This window comes from Drosophila tropicalis, unplaced genomic scaffold (assembly GCF_018151085.1).
Source record: "Drosophila tropicalis isolate 14030-0801.00 unplaced genomic scaffold, ASM1815108v1 contig_845, whole genome shotgun sequence".
NCBI classification, from domain to species: domain Eukaryota; kingdom Metazoa; phylum Arthropoda; class Insecta; order Diptera; family Drosophilidae; genus Drosophila; species Drosophila tropicalis.
Genome location: NW_027173338.1, coordinates 3,641,987 through 3,657,555, shown reverse-complemented (window position 1 = coordinate 3,657,555; position 15,569 = coordinate 3,641,987). Strand labels below are relative to the sequence as shown.

General features: G+C 35.4%; 3 protein-coding genes across 3 annotated transcripts; all 3 read right to left on the bottom strand.

Annotated features, from left to right (window-relative positions):
* Positions 1–2,271: 2,271 nt before the first annotated feature.
* Positions 2,272–5,391, bottom strand: bsh (brain-specific homeobox). The gene is made up of 4 exons (XM_068295369.1): positions 4,768–5,391; positions 3,238–3,497; positions 2,801–3,103; positions 2,272–2,597 (listed from the first exon to the last, which is right to left on the bottom strand). Exons 1-4 carry the CDS (start codon positions 5,271–5,273, stop codon positions 2,272–2,274), a joined length of 1,395 nt encoding a protein of 464 aa, XP_068151470.1. The 5' UTR covers positions 5,274–5,391.
* A 3,287-nt stretch (positions 5,392–8,678) lies between these two features.
* LOC137580708 (uncharacterized) lies at positions 8,679–9,161 on the bottom strand. Its single transcript, XM_068294824.1, has one exon. The coding sequence runs from the start codon at positions 9,159–9,161 to the stop codon at positions 8,679–8,681; it is 483 nt and encodes a 160-aa protein (XP_068150925.1).
* A 4,351-nt stretch (positions 9,162–13,512) lies between these two features.
* Positions 13,513–14,528, bottom strand: LOC137580955 (accessory gland protein Acp29AB-like). The gene is made up of 2 exons (XM_068295105.1): positions 14,401–14,528; positions 13,513–14,337 (listed from the first exon to the last, which is right to left on the bottom strand). The coding sequence occupies exons 1-2, from the start codon at positions 14,467–14,469 to the stop codon at positions 13,570–13,572; spliced, it is 837 nt and encodes a 278-aa protein (XP_068151206.1). The 5' UTR covers positions 14,470–14,528; the 3' UTR covers positions 13,513–13,569.
* Between the last annotated feature and the right edge of the window lie 1,041 nt (positions 14,529–15,569).

Sequence of the window (15,569 nt, the reverse complement as noted above, 5' to 3'; positions counted from 1 at the left end):
ATATACAAATGGGATTTGCACTTTGAAATGTTGACGTACATGGCTAGCATCTGAGAGATTAACAAAATGCGAGTCTAAGCTAAGAAATATCGAGAATTCATTAGAAAATTTTAAACATACCAGTTGGTAATTATACACTTGGGACCTACATGTATACTAAATAATAATCAATACCATTTCGTTTAGATTAAGGATTACATTTTGAATGTGGTAAATATTGGATAGATCACCAAGTCTTCTTATTATTAACTGAATAATATGTTTTGTTTTACTGTAACACATTCAGTCGTTACCTTACATTAGAGTGCTACCTGTATTTTTAAGTTTTCCACATAATCCAATTCCAATTAAAAGGATTCCCCAAAATGGTGATAGAAATTTAAATTTTTCAAACATCAAGCTGAAGCTTTATAGTTTTATGTCACTGAAGCCTCAAGCATCAAGAAAAAACTTAATTAACTTGTTCATTATAACGCTCATACATGGCAACGTGGCGTATACGCAATCATGAAACAAGACAAATATCTATGCATTTAATTGGGACTTTCGTATTATTTTTGTCAAAAGTATTATTTATGTTTTGTTGTTCTCTTTTTTGATATCTCTTGGTTTCTGTACCTTTGGTACCCTTGTCTGTGATACAAAAAGAAGGCTGAGGAAAAGACTCTTTCCTTGAGTAAACGATTGTACGTGAAACCTCTTCTAAAATCACAAGAGGGCGTAGACAGGATTTAAATAACAAGGGAGCAACTACAGTTCAACGCTTTTTGATTTGAATGTTAAAAATGTATCATCATTAAATAAGTCCTAAATTGAATCAACTTTTGAATAGATTCGTAGTTTTTAACGCTCTAGAGGAGGGTAGCTGCCCTTCCCTTCACATTTTTTGATTTAAATTCCTGAAAACTTAATGAATTTCTATTTACTCTGAACATTCCAAAAATAAGCTTTAGTACTACTTCTAAAAGTCTCTGAACTGGCAGCATGAGAGGCCTCACCTGTTGGAGCAGGACTTGGACTGGGCCTTCTTGGTTCATTTTTTCTGTCTATGAAATGATGTTATAATAACAATGAAATTTTAAATTTAATGTTTAGAATTCTAAAAAATAAACAACTTCACTTTAAGCTCACTTCTACAAAAAAAGGTTGGGAATTAAAAAATTGCAAAGCCAAGTTTAAAAAAATTACTTTTCCATTCTTTTTTTCTTTTCAATTAATAACTTGATTCGCAGAAATAAATATTGAATATAAAATCTTTTTCAAATTTTAAGCTGATTGAAACATATTATGAAAATTATATATATTATTTATTTATGTTGTCCTTGATTGAAGGCTATAGTTGCACTAGCATATTGCTTCGTCTTGTTTTTCCATTGTTGAAGCATTTTTTAAATGAAATCAAATGTAATTAGTAATCAATTTAGAAGCATTTACCCTTCGCTTTTTCCCAACTTCCGGTCATGGCACTGGGTGGCTGAGTGGGTTGAGGGAATGCAACAAAGTATCTCGCTAAATGGCTTGCTTAAAAACCCGCAATTATTTTGCTATTGTTGGCACCACCCTACACTCCACCCCCCCGTCCTTACACACACACACACACACCACACACAATTGAAGACCTAACCACTTGGCCATGCGCAAGGCATGGGCGTGGCAGCCAGTTTGGCACTTTTCCACCCTAAATAGAAATGCGCACTGTTTAACCTTATTAGTGAGTACATTTTGTTTGGCACTCAATTGGATTTGATTGTTGGGTGAGCAAAAAAAAAATATATATAAAAACTCAAAGACAGGGAAATATCTATAACAGATTTTACTGATTTCCGTTCCATGTTCTTTTTATTATTATCATTATTATTATTTGGTACTTGAAAGCACTCAGTTGGCTAACACATCAATATGTCTATAGAGACAGAGAGAAATAGATGGAGAGAAAGAGAGAGAGAGATAGAGAATTAGGGAAAATGGAAGTTTTAACTGTTTCTATGAGTAAGCAAGAATTTTTCTTCATTAGGAAACGTTTCAAAAACGATTTTCGAGATACTTCAAATCGTTTTTGAAACGCAACCAAAGAATCACTATATTTTAATTTAGTTTAGCTTAATTAAATGCTAAGTGTGACTAGACTGAAGCTCGACTTTATGATTGATTCTATATAATATTTACATTTTGGCGTTTTTTGGCTTTTATTTCAAGTTTTTCTTTCAACATTTTTTAGTTAAAATTCTAATTGCAAGCTTATTGACAAATATCTAACTAAACTCTAAGAACCTATGTTAATTGGTATAATTTGGTATCGCCTACAATATCCACATCACTGGAATTATCATCATCCTCACTGTCATCGGCTTCCAAATCGGAATAGTCATCCGTGGAGTAGCCATGCTGAAGGAACGAAGACATTCCACCGCCTCCGCCGGAATCATTCATATTGCCACGGAGCAATTGTAATTGCTGATTGGTGGGATGTGTTCCTCCCGGTGCCGCCTTCCCACACTTGGAATCCGAGGCAGTGCCTCCACAGGCCGCATCGCCGCCACTTTGTTGCTGCTGCTGCTGCTGTTTGCCCAGCTCGGTGCGTGAAAAGTCAACTGGTTCTAAGAAAATGTTGCACAAAACTAATTTAATTTTTGTTCATGGTAAAACTTTTTGGGTTTTGCTAAGTCAGAAAGGCTAATTGAAAGTCCAAAAGTTTTCCTCAAAAGGAAAGTTTCTTTTTGGCCATTTCCCAAAGAAAACTAATTAAGAAGTATGGGTGAAAAAAGATTTTCTTCTTGTAAAATAATCTATATTTACTAACCATTGGCATTGTCCCGCCGCCTCAGTTGCTTCTTGTGTTTCATGCGACGATTTTGAAACCAAGTCTTCACTTGAGTCTCACTCAAACCCAAGGCGGTGGCGAGTTCAACTCTTTCGGGTGTGGACAAATAGCGTTGAGCCTCGAAACGTTTCTCCAGGCCCGACAATTGGGGATCACTGAAAACTGTACGTGCTTTGCGTCGGCGACAATGTCTCAATGCATTCACACCCATGCCCAGGCCAAGGGCCAATTCGGGCACACAGCCGGGTGCCCCAAAAAAGGGTGACCCACCGAACAAACTAGCTGTAAGGAAAACAAAAAAACCAAAAATATTAATTACATTATTGTCTAGTTTCGTAAAGTTAATTAAATTGCCTCTAACAACACAACTTTTGGTGTTGCTAATGACTCACAAAAAGGGCCAAAAAAACGCATACCTTGTGACAAAAAGTAGGGATCCACCGATTTATATGTGCCCGAAGAGGGTGACAAGTATCCCAGTGTCATTTGCAAGAAGCCATGATCAGTGTACGGTGCTCCGGGGTAAAGAACTCCATTTGGTCCTCCTCCTGCCGAGCCGGGCGGAGGCGGTGGAGGCGGCGGTGGTCCACCCATTTGTTGAACCGTCGCATCTGTAGCTGCATTGCCATAGTGCGATGAGGTGCCGCCGGCTGGACGTTGATGATGATGGTTCGGACTGTGTGGGTAAGTAGAAGAAACCAAATTTATAATGTGTGGACTAATTTGAAACTACATAATTTACACTTTATGGTTATTCGAAAAACTTATACTCAACGAAATTATACTTAAATTTTATATTCAATTAAATTTAACATTGTACAAAAAGCTTGTAATCAGATTGAAGCTCATTTTAAATCGTTTTAGGCATCAATCGCTCCTAAAAGGGGAACCTTTAGAGTTTCAGGTATGTCCAGTAACTTTAAATTGTCTAGTCCAAATTTTTAACAGGACTCGAAAGGGTGTTCATTTGTTGTTGTTGTATTGCTACAGTTTTCATTTTTACATTATATGTATATTCATTACCAATACTTGACTATTTAACAAAATATATGCAATTCGGGAAAATATTGCACTTTTATATTATAATGTGTTTTAAACTAGGCCTCATTTTTTAATCGAATCTTAGAAGCTTTAGCTCATGTTTTTATTTCAAACTGGTGACGAACATTTTAGCTCTTTCAACTTAAATTTTAAAACAAAATATTGAATACCATAAGCTTTAGAACTTAGAAAGTTGATTCTTGCTATAAATTATCGAATAAACGTTTAAATATGTTTAAATATGTACGTCGAGGCATTTCTTTTGTTGGTTTGTTTTTGGCTACTTGTAAACTATTTTTTGAAGGATACAAGGTTTTCAAACTATTGAATCAGCAGACCGTTCCACCGATTACCATAAGATTTTCTTATCAAAAGTCAAAAGTCTTTAGATCTTTAGAATTGCAAGAGAGAATTGCATACAAATAATAATTGCATACTATTACATGTTTGCTTTACTTAGTTATAATTCCCAATTAGTTTTAGTTTTGAAGTTCTAAAGTAAAGTAATTCTAGCTCAAGTCTGCTCCTTTAAAAGTTTGATATTTTGGAGTAAGTAGTAAACGATTCACGAACAATTATTATGGCTCGAAAAGTATCAGGCTTTTCTGTTAGAATTGAATTAATTTTTTGAGTATATTTTCAGTTTTTACTGTATTTAATGTGAATACTCGCTAATAATTTTTTAAAGTATTATATTTTATGCAGGCTCAAAATTTGAACAAATGTAAGCCCACACTTAAACTGATTCAACTCACTGCATAGCAAAATGAGGCGGAAGTACATTATATTATTTAAAAACTTTGAAAGATGCAAAATTGTCTTGTTGAGTTAAGGACATTTTATTTAGCTTTTTGCGCTCACTGTGTCACTAATGTGCAAAATTCAGGTTTTAAATGAACACTAACCGTTGGCTACTGTGCAAGGATTTGGCATATTCTTCGCTGGCCGCATAGGCTAAGACAGCGGGACTGGCACTTGGTGTTGCACGCGACAATCCCGTCGCTGATGCAGTTGATGATGAAGATGATGTTGTTGATAGTGATGATGATGATGATGGTGTGGTTATTGCTGTTGTTGTTGTTGCGGAATGTTGCGAATGCGGATATTTCGATTGATTATTGTCGTATATATTATTGCGGCCACTTTTCACTGTGTGTTTGCTGTTACACTTTTGACTGTTGTTACTATTAATACTGTTATTATTATTATTGTTTAAATTTTGAAATAATATATGCTCAATTGAAAATGGTGTTTTTGTGGTTAACATTGTGGTTGTTCCAGCTCCTGCTGTGGTTGTTGTTGTTGCCGTTGGTGCTGCTGCCGCTGCACTGGACAATGTTGCTTTACTCTGCATGGCATCTGTGAATGCCTCAACTGGACTAACACTGGACTCATTAAGCATTGATGACATGGCAGTGTTTAAAGTACCGAGGATGCTATTGTATAGTATGGCCAAGGATATATTGGGGGATCGGTCCACTTTGCAACGCGTCCTTGCGCGACAATTTGATGTTGTTTACTCGTTGACGGTCGCGTTGAGTTTGTGGCAATCACCGCACATCAACCAGCAAATCGCTCTAAACGAGCAGAGCGCTTCCAGAAAGAGACAGAGTGTGCAGAGAATGTGGAACATGAACGAGTGGGAGTGAGAGGAAGAGGGTTAGTTGCCATGCCAGGATGCAAGATGAATGGTTGAGGGTTTGAGCAATCACTTCGCCCTCATCCCTCATCCTCACTAAACTGGTCCAATGCAATTTCAGTTTTTCCATTGCGGTGTACACTGGGGGGGCTTAGATATATGAGAAGGATCCGCACAAAAAATACATAAACACTCCCCCATTTGCATGCGCGTATGGTTGTCTCCCTTGCTCTTGCGTTTGGATGTATTATTTCTAGTACGATGGCATTTTAACCAAAATTCATATCCTTAACTGGGTTAGGTTTAATTTTTTGTTTCTATCGTCCATGTAGTGTAACCGCAAATATCTTTAACAACTACACATTATTCTCTATTACGGTATATTAGCCGCCATTTTGCCCATAATTAACGTGTCATGGCCGCCATTGTTGTCTGCTTTTGCGATGGATGCATTCAATTAAATTCATTAAATGCCACAATTATTATAATTGAATTATTGATTGACGGCGTCGACGACAACGACGATGATAATAATAATAATAATGATCCTGGTCTCGTCTGGCAGGTAGTTATTCACCCACCTACACAGTAGGTGGCCTTCTCTAACAAGCTTTATTGCTGTCTCTCTCGCTCTCTCTCTCTCCCCAAGCATACACAACTGTACATTGACAATCAGCTGTTCTTAATAAAGTCATCAAAGGAATTAAATGGGCAAAGTGAAGAAAAAGCAAAAGAAGGGAAACTGAATTGTTAAGGTTTTTCGTTTCTTTATTATACTTGCGTTTAATTGAATCACTTGGCATAGCCTTACACATCCTCCACATCCCACCTCCCAGCTCACCCCACCTCACATGGAATCCCCCTACTACTACTGATGCCATGGGCGTGTCCTTTTTGGCCAATCACAGGGCATTTTGCCATCAGGGTTGCATTCACATACACTGTATTTGTCCTTGTCCTGTTCCTGGGGGTTGGCATTTTCAATGAACGAAAGACGAATGAGACAGTGTGAAGGCAACGGGCGGTGGAAAGACAATAACGACACCGAGTATACTGAGGATGTGACCAAAAAGAAAGACAAATTTGCTCGTTTTATTAATAAAATAAGTCACGCAAAGTAAGTCGAACATCATTATTAGGTTAAAGCCCTAAAGCGGGCGCATTAGGTGCACATAAAAAGGGGGCACTGTGTAGAGTTTTCACAGGTATTGAGGGTGGGATGGTGAATAGGGAAATCCGTGTCGTTGAATACACTGACTACATCAGTTAAGAGTGTAACACGAAGTTATGTGGAAATGCTTTTGCTGATGTTTCTTCACTTAAAACTTACATTACTGAATAACCATCGAGAATAGCCTAAATAATATTACATCGGATTCGGTAAGTTATTATTATAATATTTTAATGTTTATAGTATATTTATTAAAATAGTATAAATGTTAATACAATTTTCACTTTAAAAACCTCAATTATAAACCAATTTTTTTCTTTATTCTTCCCTTTTTATACTTTATTACGAGGATTTCCCATGTTCGAATTGAAAATCGATGTATTCCTTTCAATAGAACAGACAAATTTTGTTGCCATAAAAGAATATTATTGCAGTGACAGATCTAAGGATGGATACAGTTAAAAAAAAAAGAACCTTTGCCCCCTAAAGTATACTATGAGTACATGATTCATTTTCCCAAACATAATGACAAATTTGGAGGCCTATATTTTGTTTCCCAAATGTCACTAGGACAACAATATATAAGAATTTACATACTATCTTTCCCCTCTTTAATTAAATATTTAAACACAAAATTTCAAGTAAAACAGCTGATTTTAACTTAAGATTTGCACAAGTTTTTTCTTTTTAAAATTTCGTTAACTTTTTAGATAATACAAATTATTATTCTTTTTCGGGAAGTTATACTTTTAAGTTATATGTTCTCCACTAAAACCTTAAATGTAGTTCTTTATCCTACAAGGAGGACTTCTTTTTAATGACAACTTCCAATTACTCTCAGATTAGTTGATATCAAATCGTTGGTTTCTTTCAGTGTAATCATTGAAGCAATGCAATTAAGCCGCTTGAGCTTTAAATCTCTTGCAGTAGTTAGGCCCCGGAACATCATCATACTCTCTACTCAAGCCATTGTCAACTGTTTTGTCTTGGCAACTGAGTTGAGGACATTTTTGTTTGTTTTTTGTCTACCTGTCTACCCCAAAACTGACTCCCACTCATCAGCCATTGTTAGTCAGTTGACGTTGAACGTGCGGAAGAGGCGTTTGTGTGAAATAATGTTTTATAATTTTGTCCGCTTACATTTGCCTGTGTCGTTCCCCCCACCCTAAATCTCTACGATTTGTTGGCTTTTATTGATTTTTATATGCTTAATTTGAAAAACAATACGCTTATGTCAAAGGTTGAGAAACGTAATGTAGTTTCGTTGATTGAGAGTGCTTAATTTGTGTCTACTGCACGTGCCCGTGTCAGACCAGCTAAGCCTAATTTTTATAATAATAAAAATGTTGCATTGAACCCAATGGCATCAGCATCGACATCGGCATCGGCATCGAATTGCATAGACCCATTTGCGGTTAATGGACGGGGTGAACTTCCTTGTGCCATCGTCTGTATGGCAATTACAACATTTTGTGTCAGTTTGCCTTGCAAATCCTTCATTGTGCGTGGTGTGCCTGTGTTCCTTCTTTTTTTCTTATGTTAATTCCCTGAAATCAAAGCTGAAGTGTGTGTCGGAGATCAGGTTACAGACAAAAAGAGAGCGTCGGCTTCTCAGATCCTTCTTCCGCATTTGAGTTTGATTCTCGGTAAATTAACTTTTGAATCGAGCAACATAAACTTTGTTGCATCTAGGGGCTCATTGTTTGCTCCACAAACAAACAAAAAGGCCAAAGACGGTCGTGCCAAAGGGCGCACAAGTAGCAACATCCTTGCCAAAGTGTTACATGAGACATCCTTTTTAGTTAGAAAGGATATCCATTGTACTTACAATTGGAATTTCAAAGAAACTCTTGCATTAAAAAACTTTGTTGTTGCATTATTTAAATACCATTCTCCGTTGGCAATTAGGTATTGACTTTATTAAAACCATTCAAAATGCTGTATTAGGCTATTACAAACAAACCTTAAGAATTTGTTTGATATGAATAGACCTTATATCTCCATGCCTAACGATCCAACGAATTGGCCAGTCGGTCACGTAAAATTTGCTTAATCAATGGATCTTCCTGACGTGGAAATATGAATACACCGCGATCCGATTTCGGATAAAGAAAAGCACGATCTTGATACCAGCCATAGACTTGATTTGTTGTAATTGGCGTTGCTGTGGCATGCTTAACCACATACTTCGAAGGTCCCTTTAAGCTTTTTGTAGATGGCACTGATGGCACTGGTGGCGAGAGCCTGGCAGCCATATTCAAGGATTCCGGATCACGTTGAACTCGCATTTTATAGATTTCCTCTTCGGTGCAATTGAAATATGGCCAATCATGGCGTGCATAGAACTTCAATGCCAATGGACGAACATAGTCCACATCGGTCGTTAGCAGTTCATCGGAGGCCTTTTTGCCCAGTTTCTGTGATACATTTTGACGTTCCCGTGCCAAATCTGCGGCACATCGACGACCTCCGCAGCAAAATGGTGGCATGGTGTAGTTTGTTTTTTTTTCTGGAACGAAGTTCCGTATTTTTGTGTACTTTCCTGTTGTGTGTTAATTAGCACTTGTTTTTCGTATATTCCACAACAATAATGTGGTATTCAAAACAATGACACTTAATGCCAAGAGTCAATGACAAAGGCAATCACAACATACATTTTGTTTTTCAATATTCCAGACTCCAGAATCATTTGGTTCCTTACCAGCTAGAAGAGAAATATGCGAGATTCAATGGTCTTGGCATCTAAGAAAGTTCATTCCAACTAAATTTATGATTAGATTGAGTGCAGTGGCGTAGCCAGAAAATTTTTGGGGGGTTAACATGTTTTAGGATCAAAGATATTGAATTGGCTGAATCAATTTAATAAGAAATGAACCAATTTTCGGGGGGGGTTTATCCCCAAAACCCCCCCCGTTACTACGCCACTGATTGAGTGCCAGAATGATGTTAATGAAAGAACCTTCTTACATTGATTACATCAGTAATCGGTTACAATTTTATTATTTTTTTGTTAGGATCAACCTTGTTACAAATTCTACTTATTCAGTACCGGAGTGATAGACGCGAAATTTGCTCTCCAAAGTATGCTCTAGAAAGTCAAAAAATTCTTCTTTTAATTTCAATAACAAAATGATTATTATTATAATAACTGTAGGTTTATTAAGTAATTCTTAGCAGTATGAATTCTTTAAAGAAAATTATTAAACTAAAGTTTTTACTATGAATTCTACACTTCAGGGGCCGATTTTTTGCTACTTGATAGGAAAAATAAGAAGTATAAGAAACCATTCAAATAGTTGTAAAAATAATCATCATCGTAATAAGTAACATATTCTTAATAGCTATTTAAAGAACCTAATTAACTGACTTACTCCTGAAACTTGTTGAGAATTATTAACTAAGAAAGTGTAAAATTGAGAAAACCAATTGAGAAATTTCAATAAATAAAATTCAATATATTTGTTATTAGAATCATACTCCTAAGATGTATCCAATATCCTGAATACTTTAAGAGGCTTATACTGCTAATTATTTTAGTCCTAATTTGTAAAGTGTTTTACTTTGGTAATTACCTTCCAAATTTTGAAATTTGTTTGTATGTTTGTTTCCTCATACAAAGGTCCCATAATCTATATGACTTGATGATGAAAAAATTTGCAATTAATATTTTTTTTCCCCATGTAAGTAAATTTGGAATTATTGTCGATTTCCTGCAAATAATAATTGTAGGTTCTTGCAACATTTTCAACTAAACAACATTGGGTTAGGACCATTAAGCCGCCCCCTCTTTTTTGGAGTTACCCCGTTCCGGAAGCCACTTTTCAGTTTTTAGGGTGAGATTACAGTCTGGTTGAAAGTGGAATTAGACCTGGAACTGAGGCTGGGTGCTTATTAAAAGTCTCTTGTTGTTATCCTAGGCACAGTAACCTTTTGCCCAAACAATTAGAGCACTAACAAATGCAATTACCAGTCCATCTCCTCCGCCCAGACTCTCCTCCAGACTCACCCCCTTAAACCACTCCAACAACGGTGGCAAGAGCAGCGACAACAACAAGAGCACAATTGCTCTCATTGACAACAATTGAGTCGTGTCCTGCAAGTCCTTGGCTCTTTCATTTTGGAATGTGGAAAAAAAGTTTCCCAAACGCGTGCCACATATTAAATTACATCGAAATATGTGCACACGATGATGATGATGATGATCCCGATTCTGATGCTGATGCCGATGATGATGATGAGGGCCAGTTTGTAATTTGCTGGCATTTTTCTCCCTTGATTCTTATCAGTAGCAGCATTTGATATTTTGATATATTTATTTGACTCACTGTTTGTTCTCAGTGTGCGTGGTGTGTTATTTAATTTAATTTGCAGCGCATAATTGTCATAAAATTTGATTTCGAATTTTGCCAGTCGAGGGGATGATTTTGGGGTAGGCATTAAATGCATCTAAGGGGCGTTATAAGGCAATTCTCTTAAGCATATTCCTAAAATTAGAATTCAAGAATAGCTTATAACAAGAAAGGTTAAAGGTGCAAGTTATAATTTGCAATAAGCAGTCCCAATTCTTGGGAAGAATTTGGAATATTCTATAACTCAAACAAATCCACAAAGCAAACATTACTTGTATACGATATTGAGGTTAGCCAGCCCATTGCATACATTTAGGGGCAACATGAATTCAAGACTTAGCTCCATAAAGTACGTAGTCAGATCTCCTTCGGATTTTTGAATGTATTCGGAAAATGTTTTAGTATGTTTAAGAAATTATGAAAAGATGGAAAGTAGTTTAGTCGAGTTTTTTACTTATTTTGATCGGATTGAAAAATAACAGAAACTCAACTGATTCCATTGTCTTTGAACTTAATAATGCTCTTAAAGGTTAATAAAAGTCAAAATTCGAAAGTACCAAATAGAGAATATAGTTTACACACTTCACAAAACCATTACCAGACTCTTAATGACCACGCCGCATAAAGATAATGGCTAGAATAGAATCTAAAGTCGCTAAAATAGTTTTGTTTATTTAAAATGGTTGGTCCTTTAGTCTATTGCTACAGCCAGTAATCTAAATCTTCTTAAAGAATGAAATAAAATTTCATTTTTCTGCCGATTTCGAACAAACAAATTATATATCGAATTTGCTTACCTTCTTGTTACCTGAAAAAGTTGTTCGTGTCCTTGCTCCATCATTGAAATCTTTTCATATTTATGTTAAAATAATTGCCAACACGTGCTCTATCAGCGTCAATCAAACCAAAAAGCGAACGACTTCAGTCCGACCAAGAGTGGAGTGGGCAGGACAGGCAAAACGTTTTCGCACTTATGCACATCATTTAGTGCATTCACAGGCCTAACAGGATACAACAAAAACCCCCCGCATATGCAGATCCTGAAGTGAGGGTTGTTCACAGCGTCAGTTAAGTAGCCAGGCGACTGGCAACTTCTTCCAAAACTGATTAAACGGATAAGACCTTCGCTTTTTTGTTCAAATTCACCCGTTCTCATCGTTTCTGTGGCAATTTAATCAAATTAAGTTTCTCACGTATTGTCCTTTTTCCCACCTCTGCACAGCAGGTTTCCAAAATACACGCTGATGAACTTGTCCTCGATGAAGCATTGTGAAAATTTCATCAAATGGCACATAATAGATTGGACATATGCTTCAATGTTGGGTGCCAAAAATATAAAAAACCAGAGGGCCGGCTAACTTTGACCGTGTCAAAGTTTGTATACCCTTGCAACTTTTTTGGTAACTCTTTTTTTACCTATTAGCCATCAATGTGAAAGAACGTTTTATCTAAAAAGGCTTATGTTTGCGAAAGAATGGCCTACAATCATAGGAAATAACGAAGACATTGACCAAAGTCACAGTTTTCCACCGATCGTTCCTATGGGAGCTATATGATATAGTCACCCGATCTGTACCAAATTCGACACAGTCATTAACAGATATATTAAATTAAGAAATGTTTAATTTGAAAACAATCACGTTAAAAGTAACGAAGTTATTTACAAAAGTCACTGTTTTCGCCCGATCGTTCCTATGGGAGCTATATGATATAGTCACCCGATCTTTATCAAATTCGGCACAGTCATTAACAGATATACTAAACTAACAAATGTTTAATTTGAAAGCAATCGCGGTAAAAGTAACGAAGTTATTTACAAAAGTCACTGTTTTCGACCGATCGTTCCTATGGGAGCTATATGATATAGTCATCCGATCTTGATCAAATTTGGCACAGTCGTTTATAAGCGTAATAAACTATCTAATATTAAGTTTCACGATAATAACATAGAAAATAACGAAGTTATTGAGAAAAGTCACTGTTCGTGACTTTGGGGTTTGTATGGGAGCTATATGATATAGTGGTCCGATCCGGCTGAATCCGAGATATACAACGCCTGCAGTATATACAAGCCTAGGTGCAAAATTGCAGCTCTGTAGCTCTTACGGTCTAGGAGGAGTTTGCGTTGATCCAGACGGACGGACGGACGGACGGACGGACGGACGGACGGATATGGCTATTTGAACTCGTCTCGTCGTGCTGATCAAGAATATATATACTTTGTATGGTCGGAGATGCTTCGTTCTATGCGTTGCACACTTCTGACCAAAATTAATATACCCTTTTTGCAAGGGTATAAAAATTAATCCGTTATTAAGGCTTAATTTGTATAGATTTTTGCGTTAATAGAACGAGTCGTTTTAACCATTTCTATGTATCCCTTCCAGCTTACATATTATTAACTATTTTGTGATAGTTTTTTCTTCACTTAATACAGGGCAAAACAAAGTCCATACAAGAAGTTCTATTTTAACTCAAAAATCTATGACAATTTCTCTTCACATTTTGTAGTATTTAAATACTACTTTTATTTTCTAATCAGAAGTCTTTAATTAGTGAATAATTCGGTGTCCGACTCGCAAATGAAGGATATTTTATTATCGCACGAAAGATCATTCATTTGGTATGAAAAGTCTTCTCGTAACTCGACGCAATTTTCATCCCTGTCGGTATAAGGATTCTTATTAGAAGGTTCAGCAACCTTCCATTGTAAGTACTTTGCTGGTTCATTATTCGTTGCTGACATATACGTTCCCTCCTTCTCAATATCATTTATGTCAATCCAATAATTCTTTCCTTTAAGTTTCGGTTTCACATTATTCCACTCTGTTTCACTTTGCAAACTCGCCAGGTGCCCACCCCATTTGGAACATCTCTGTAGGGCTTGTAACCAAGTCAGATCTTTTGAGCTCTCAATGTAGTAATATTTTAGACCAATTTTCTGGAAATTCGGTCTTTGCAATAAACTGAACTGGTACTTTAAATCTTCGACAGTTGCCTTAATATTTATATCATTAGTCCTTAACATTTCCACTTCCTTTTTTAATTCGCTTACTGTTTCACTAAGATTTTCCATTTTATCTATTCTCTTATCACAATAAGATGGCTTGAATATTTCCAAGGCATCTATTTTTCTTACAATCAATTCCAGCTGCTGGGTCAATTGGTTATCAATTTTGTCTAGTCTCCCATAGGCATGATTAGGATTAAGAGTTTCACATGCTTCCAATCGCTTTAACATCGAAGGTAAATATGAAAGAAAAGGTTTCACAGAGCTAAAGCAATATTTATCGCATTCGTTCTGAGCTTCATCCAACTAAAAAATAATGAAAAGTTGGCAAAAATTATGAAAATTTTAAAACAAAAAAAATTAACTCACCATGCAATTTTCCGCCCTCAATACAAATAAAATGTTTACCAAAAATAATAAAATATATAAGAAATACATTATCGCACAATTCCGAGATTTTACAGGCCCGATTAATAGGGAGAGAATAAATTAAAATCGCAAAATGCATCAATCTATATTCTATCTATATTTATATTTGTAGAACAAGCTGATTGGAAATCACAGATTATAATTTTCCATTAAAAAGCTCGAAGTTTTTGTTACCCTTGCAAAAATGTTTGTTATGGGAAAAGAAAAAGGTAAACTTATTTATTGATTTAGTTAAAAGTAAACCTACTAAAAGCTACTACAGTCCAGCGAAGAGAAACAAATATTTTGTTTATTGTTGGTTTTCAATGATTTTTATCAGTTTATTGTTTTAGTGTTTCGGCTTATCAAAAATTGTTTCTTTTAATGTAAGTATATGCTGAAATTTGTTTTATTTTAGTTTTTTAGTGTCTATATAGAGAGTTTTTTTGTTATAGTTGGCTTCTTTGCACTCTGCCAAGTTAAACGAATCGATTTAGCATTTGGTTTTTTGTTTATATTATGTAATTATATACTTGTACTTGTATAGTTATGTATATATATCTGCATGTATAATAAATATATATAGATTGTTATTATATAAGTTCATCAATTATTTGTTTGATTTGCAAGCCTTTTGTCATATATTTCCTTTGTTCTTTACTCACAATCACCTTATCAGTCGTTATGGAAATACTCGTACTCAATTGTTTATAACTAATTGTAAGTTGTATGTATGTATGTGTATGTGTGTATGTATGTGGTTATCTGGGATTTCACGTTTTATCAAAATATATCAAACGCTAACTTATGTTTTTCTTTTTTTTAAAGCTTTCTATTTAGTTATTGTTTTTATAAATTGTTAATAATTTCTTTTTGGGTTGTTCTTGGATTATCAATTCTTTGTGTGTTTGATATTAACAATTTCTTTCTGTTGTTTTAGGCATTTTCAAATAAAATTTGGCAGCTGCTCTTGGAATATTTGTCGAAACAATGATTTACGTTTCAATTTTCTTTAAAATATCAAATTTAGCTAATAGATGGTAGAAAATTATTTTTTAACACATTTTTGTAATTTCTTTTATATTTATTAGTTTATTTATAAGATATTATTTTTAATCGGTTTTTTGTTT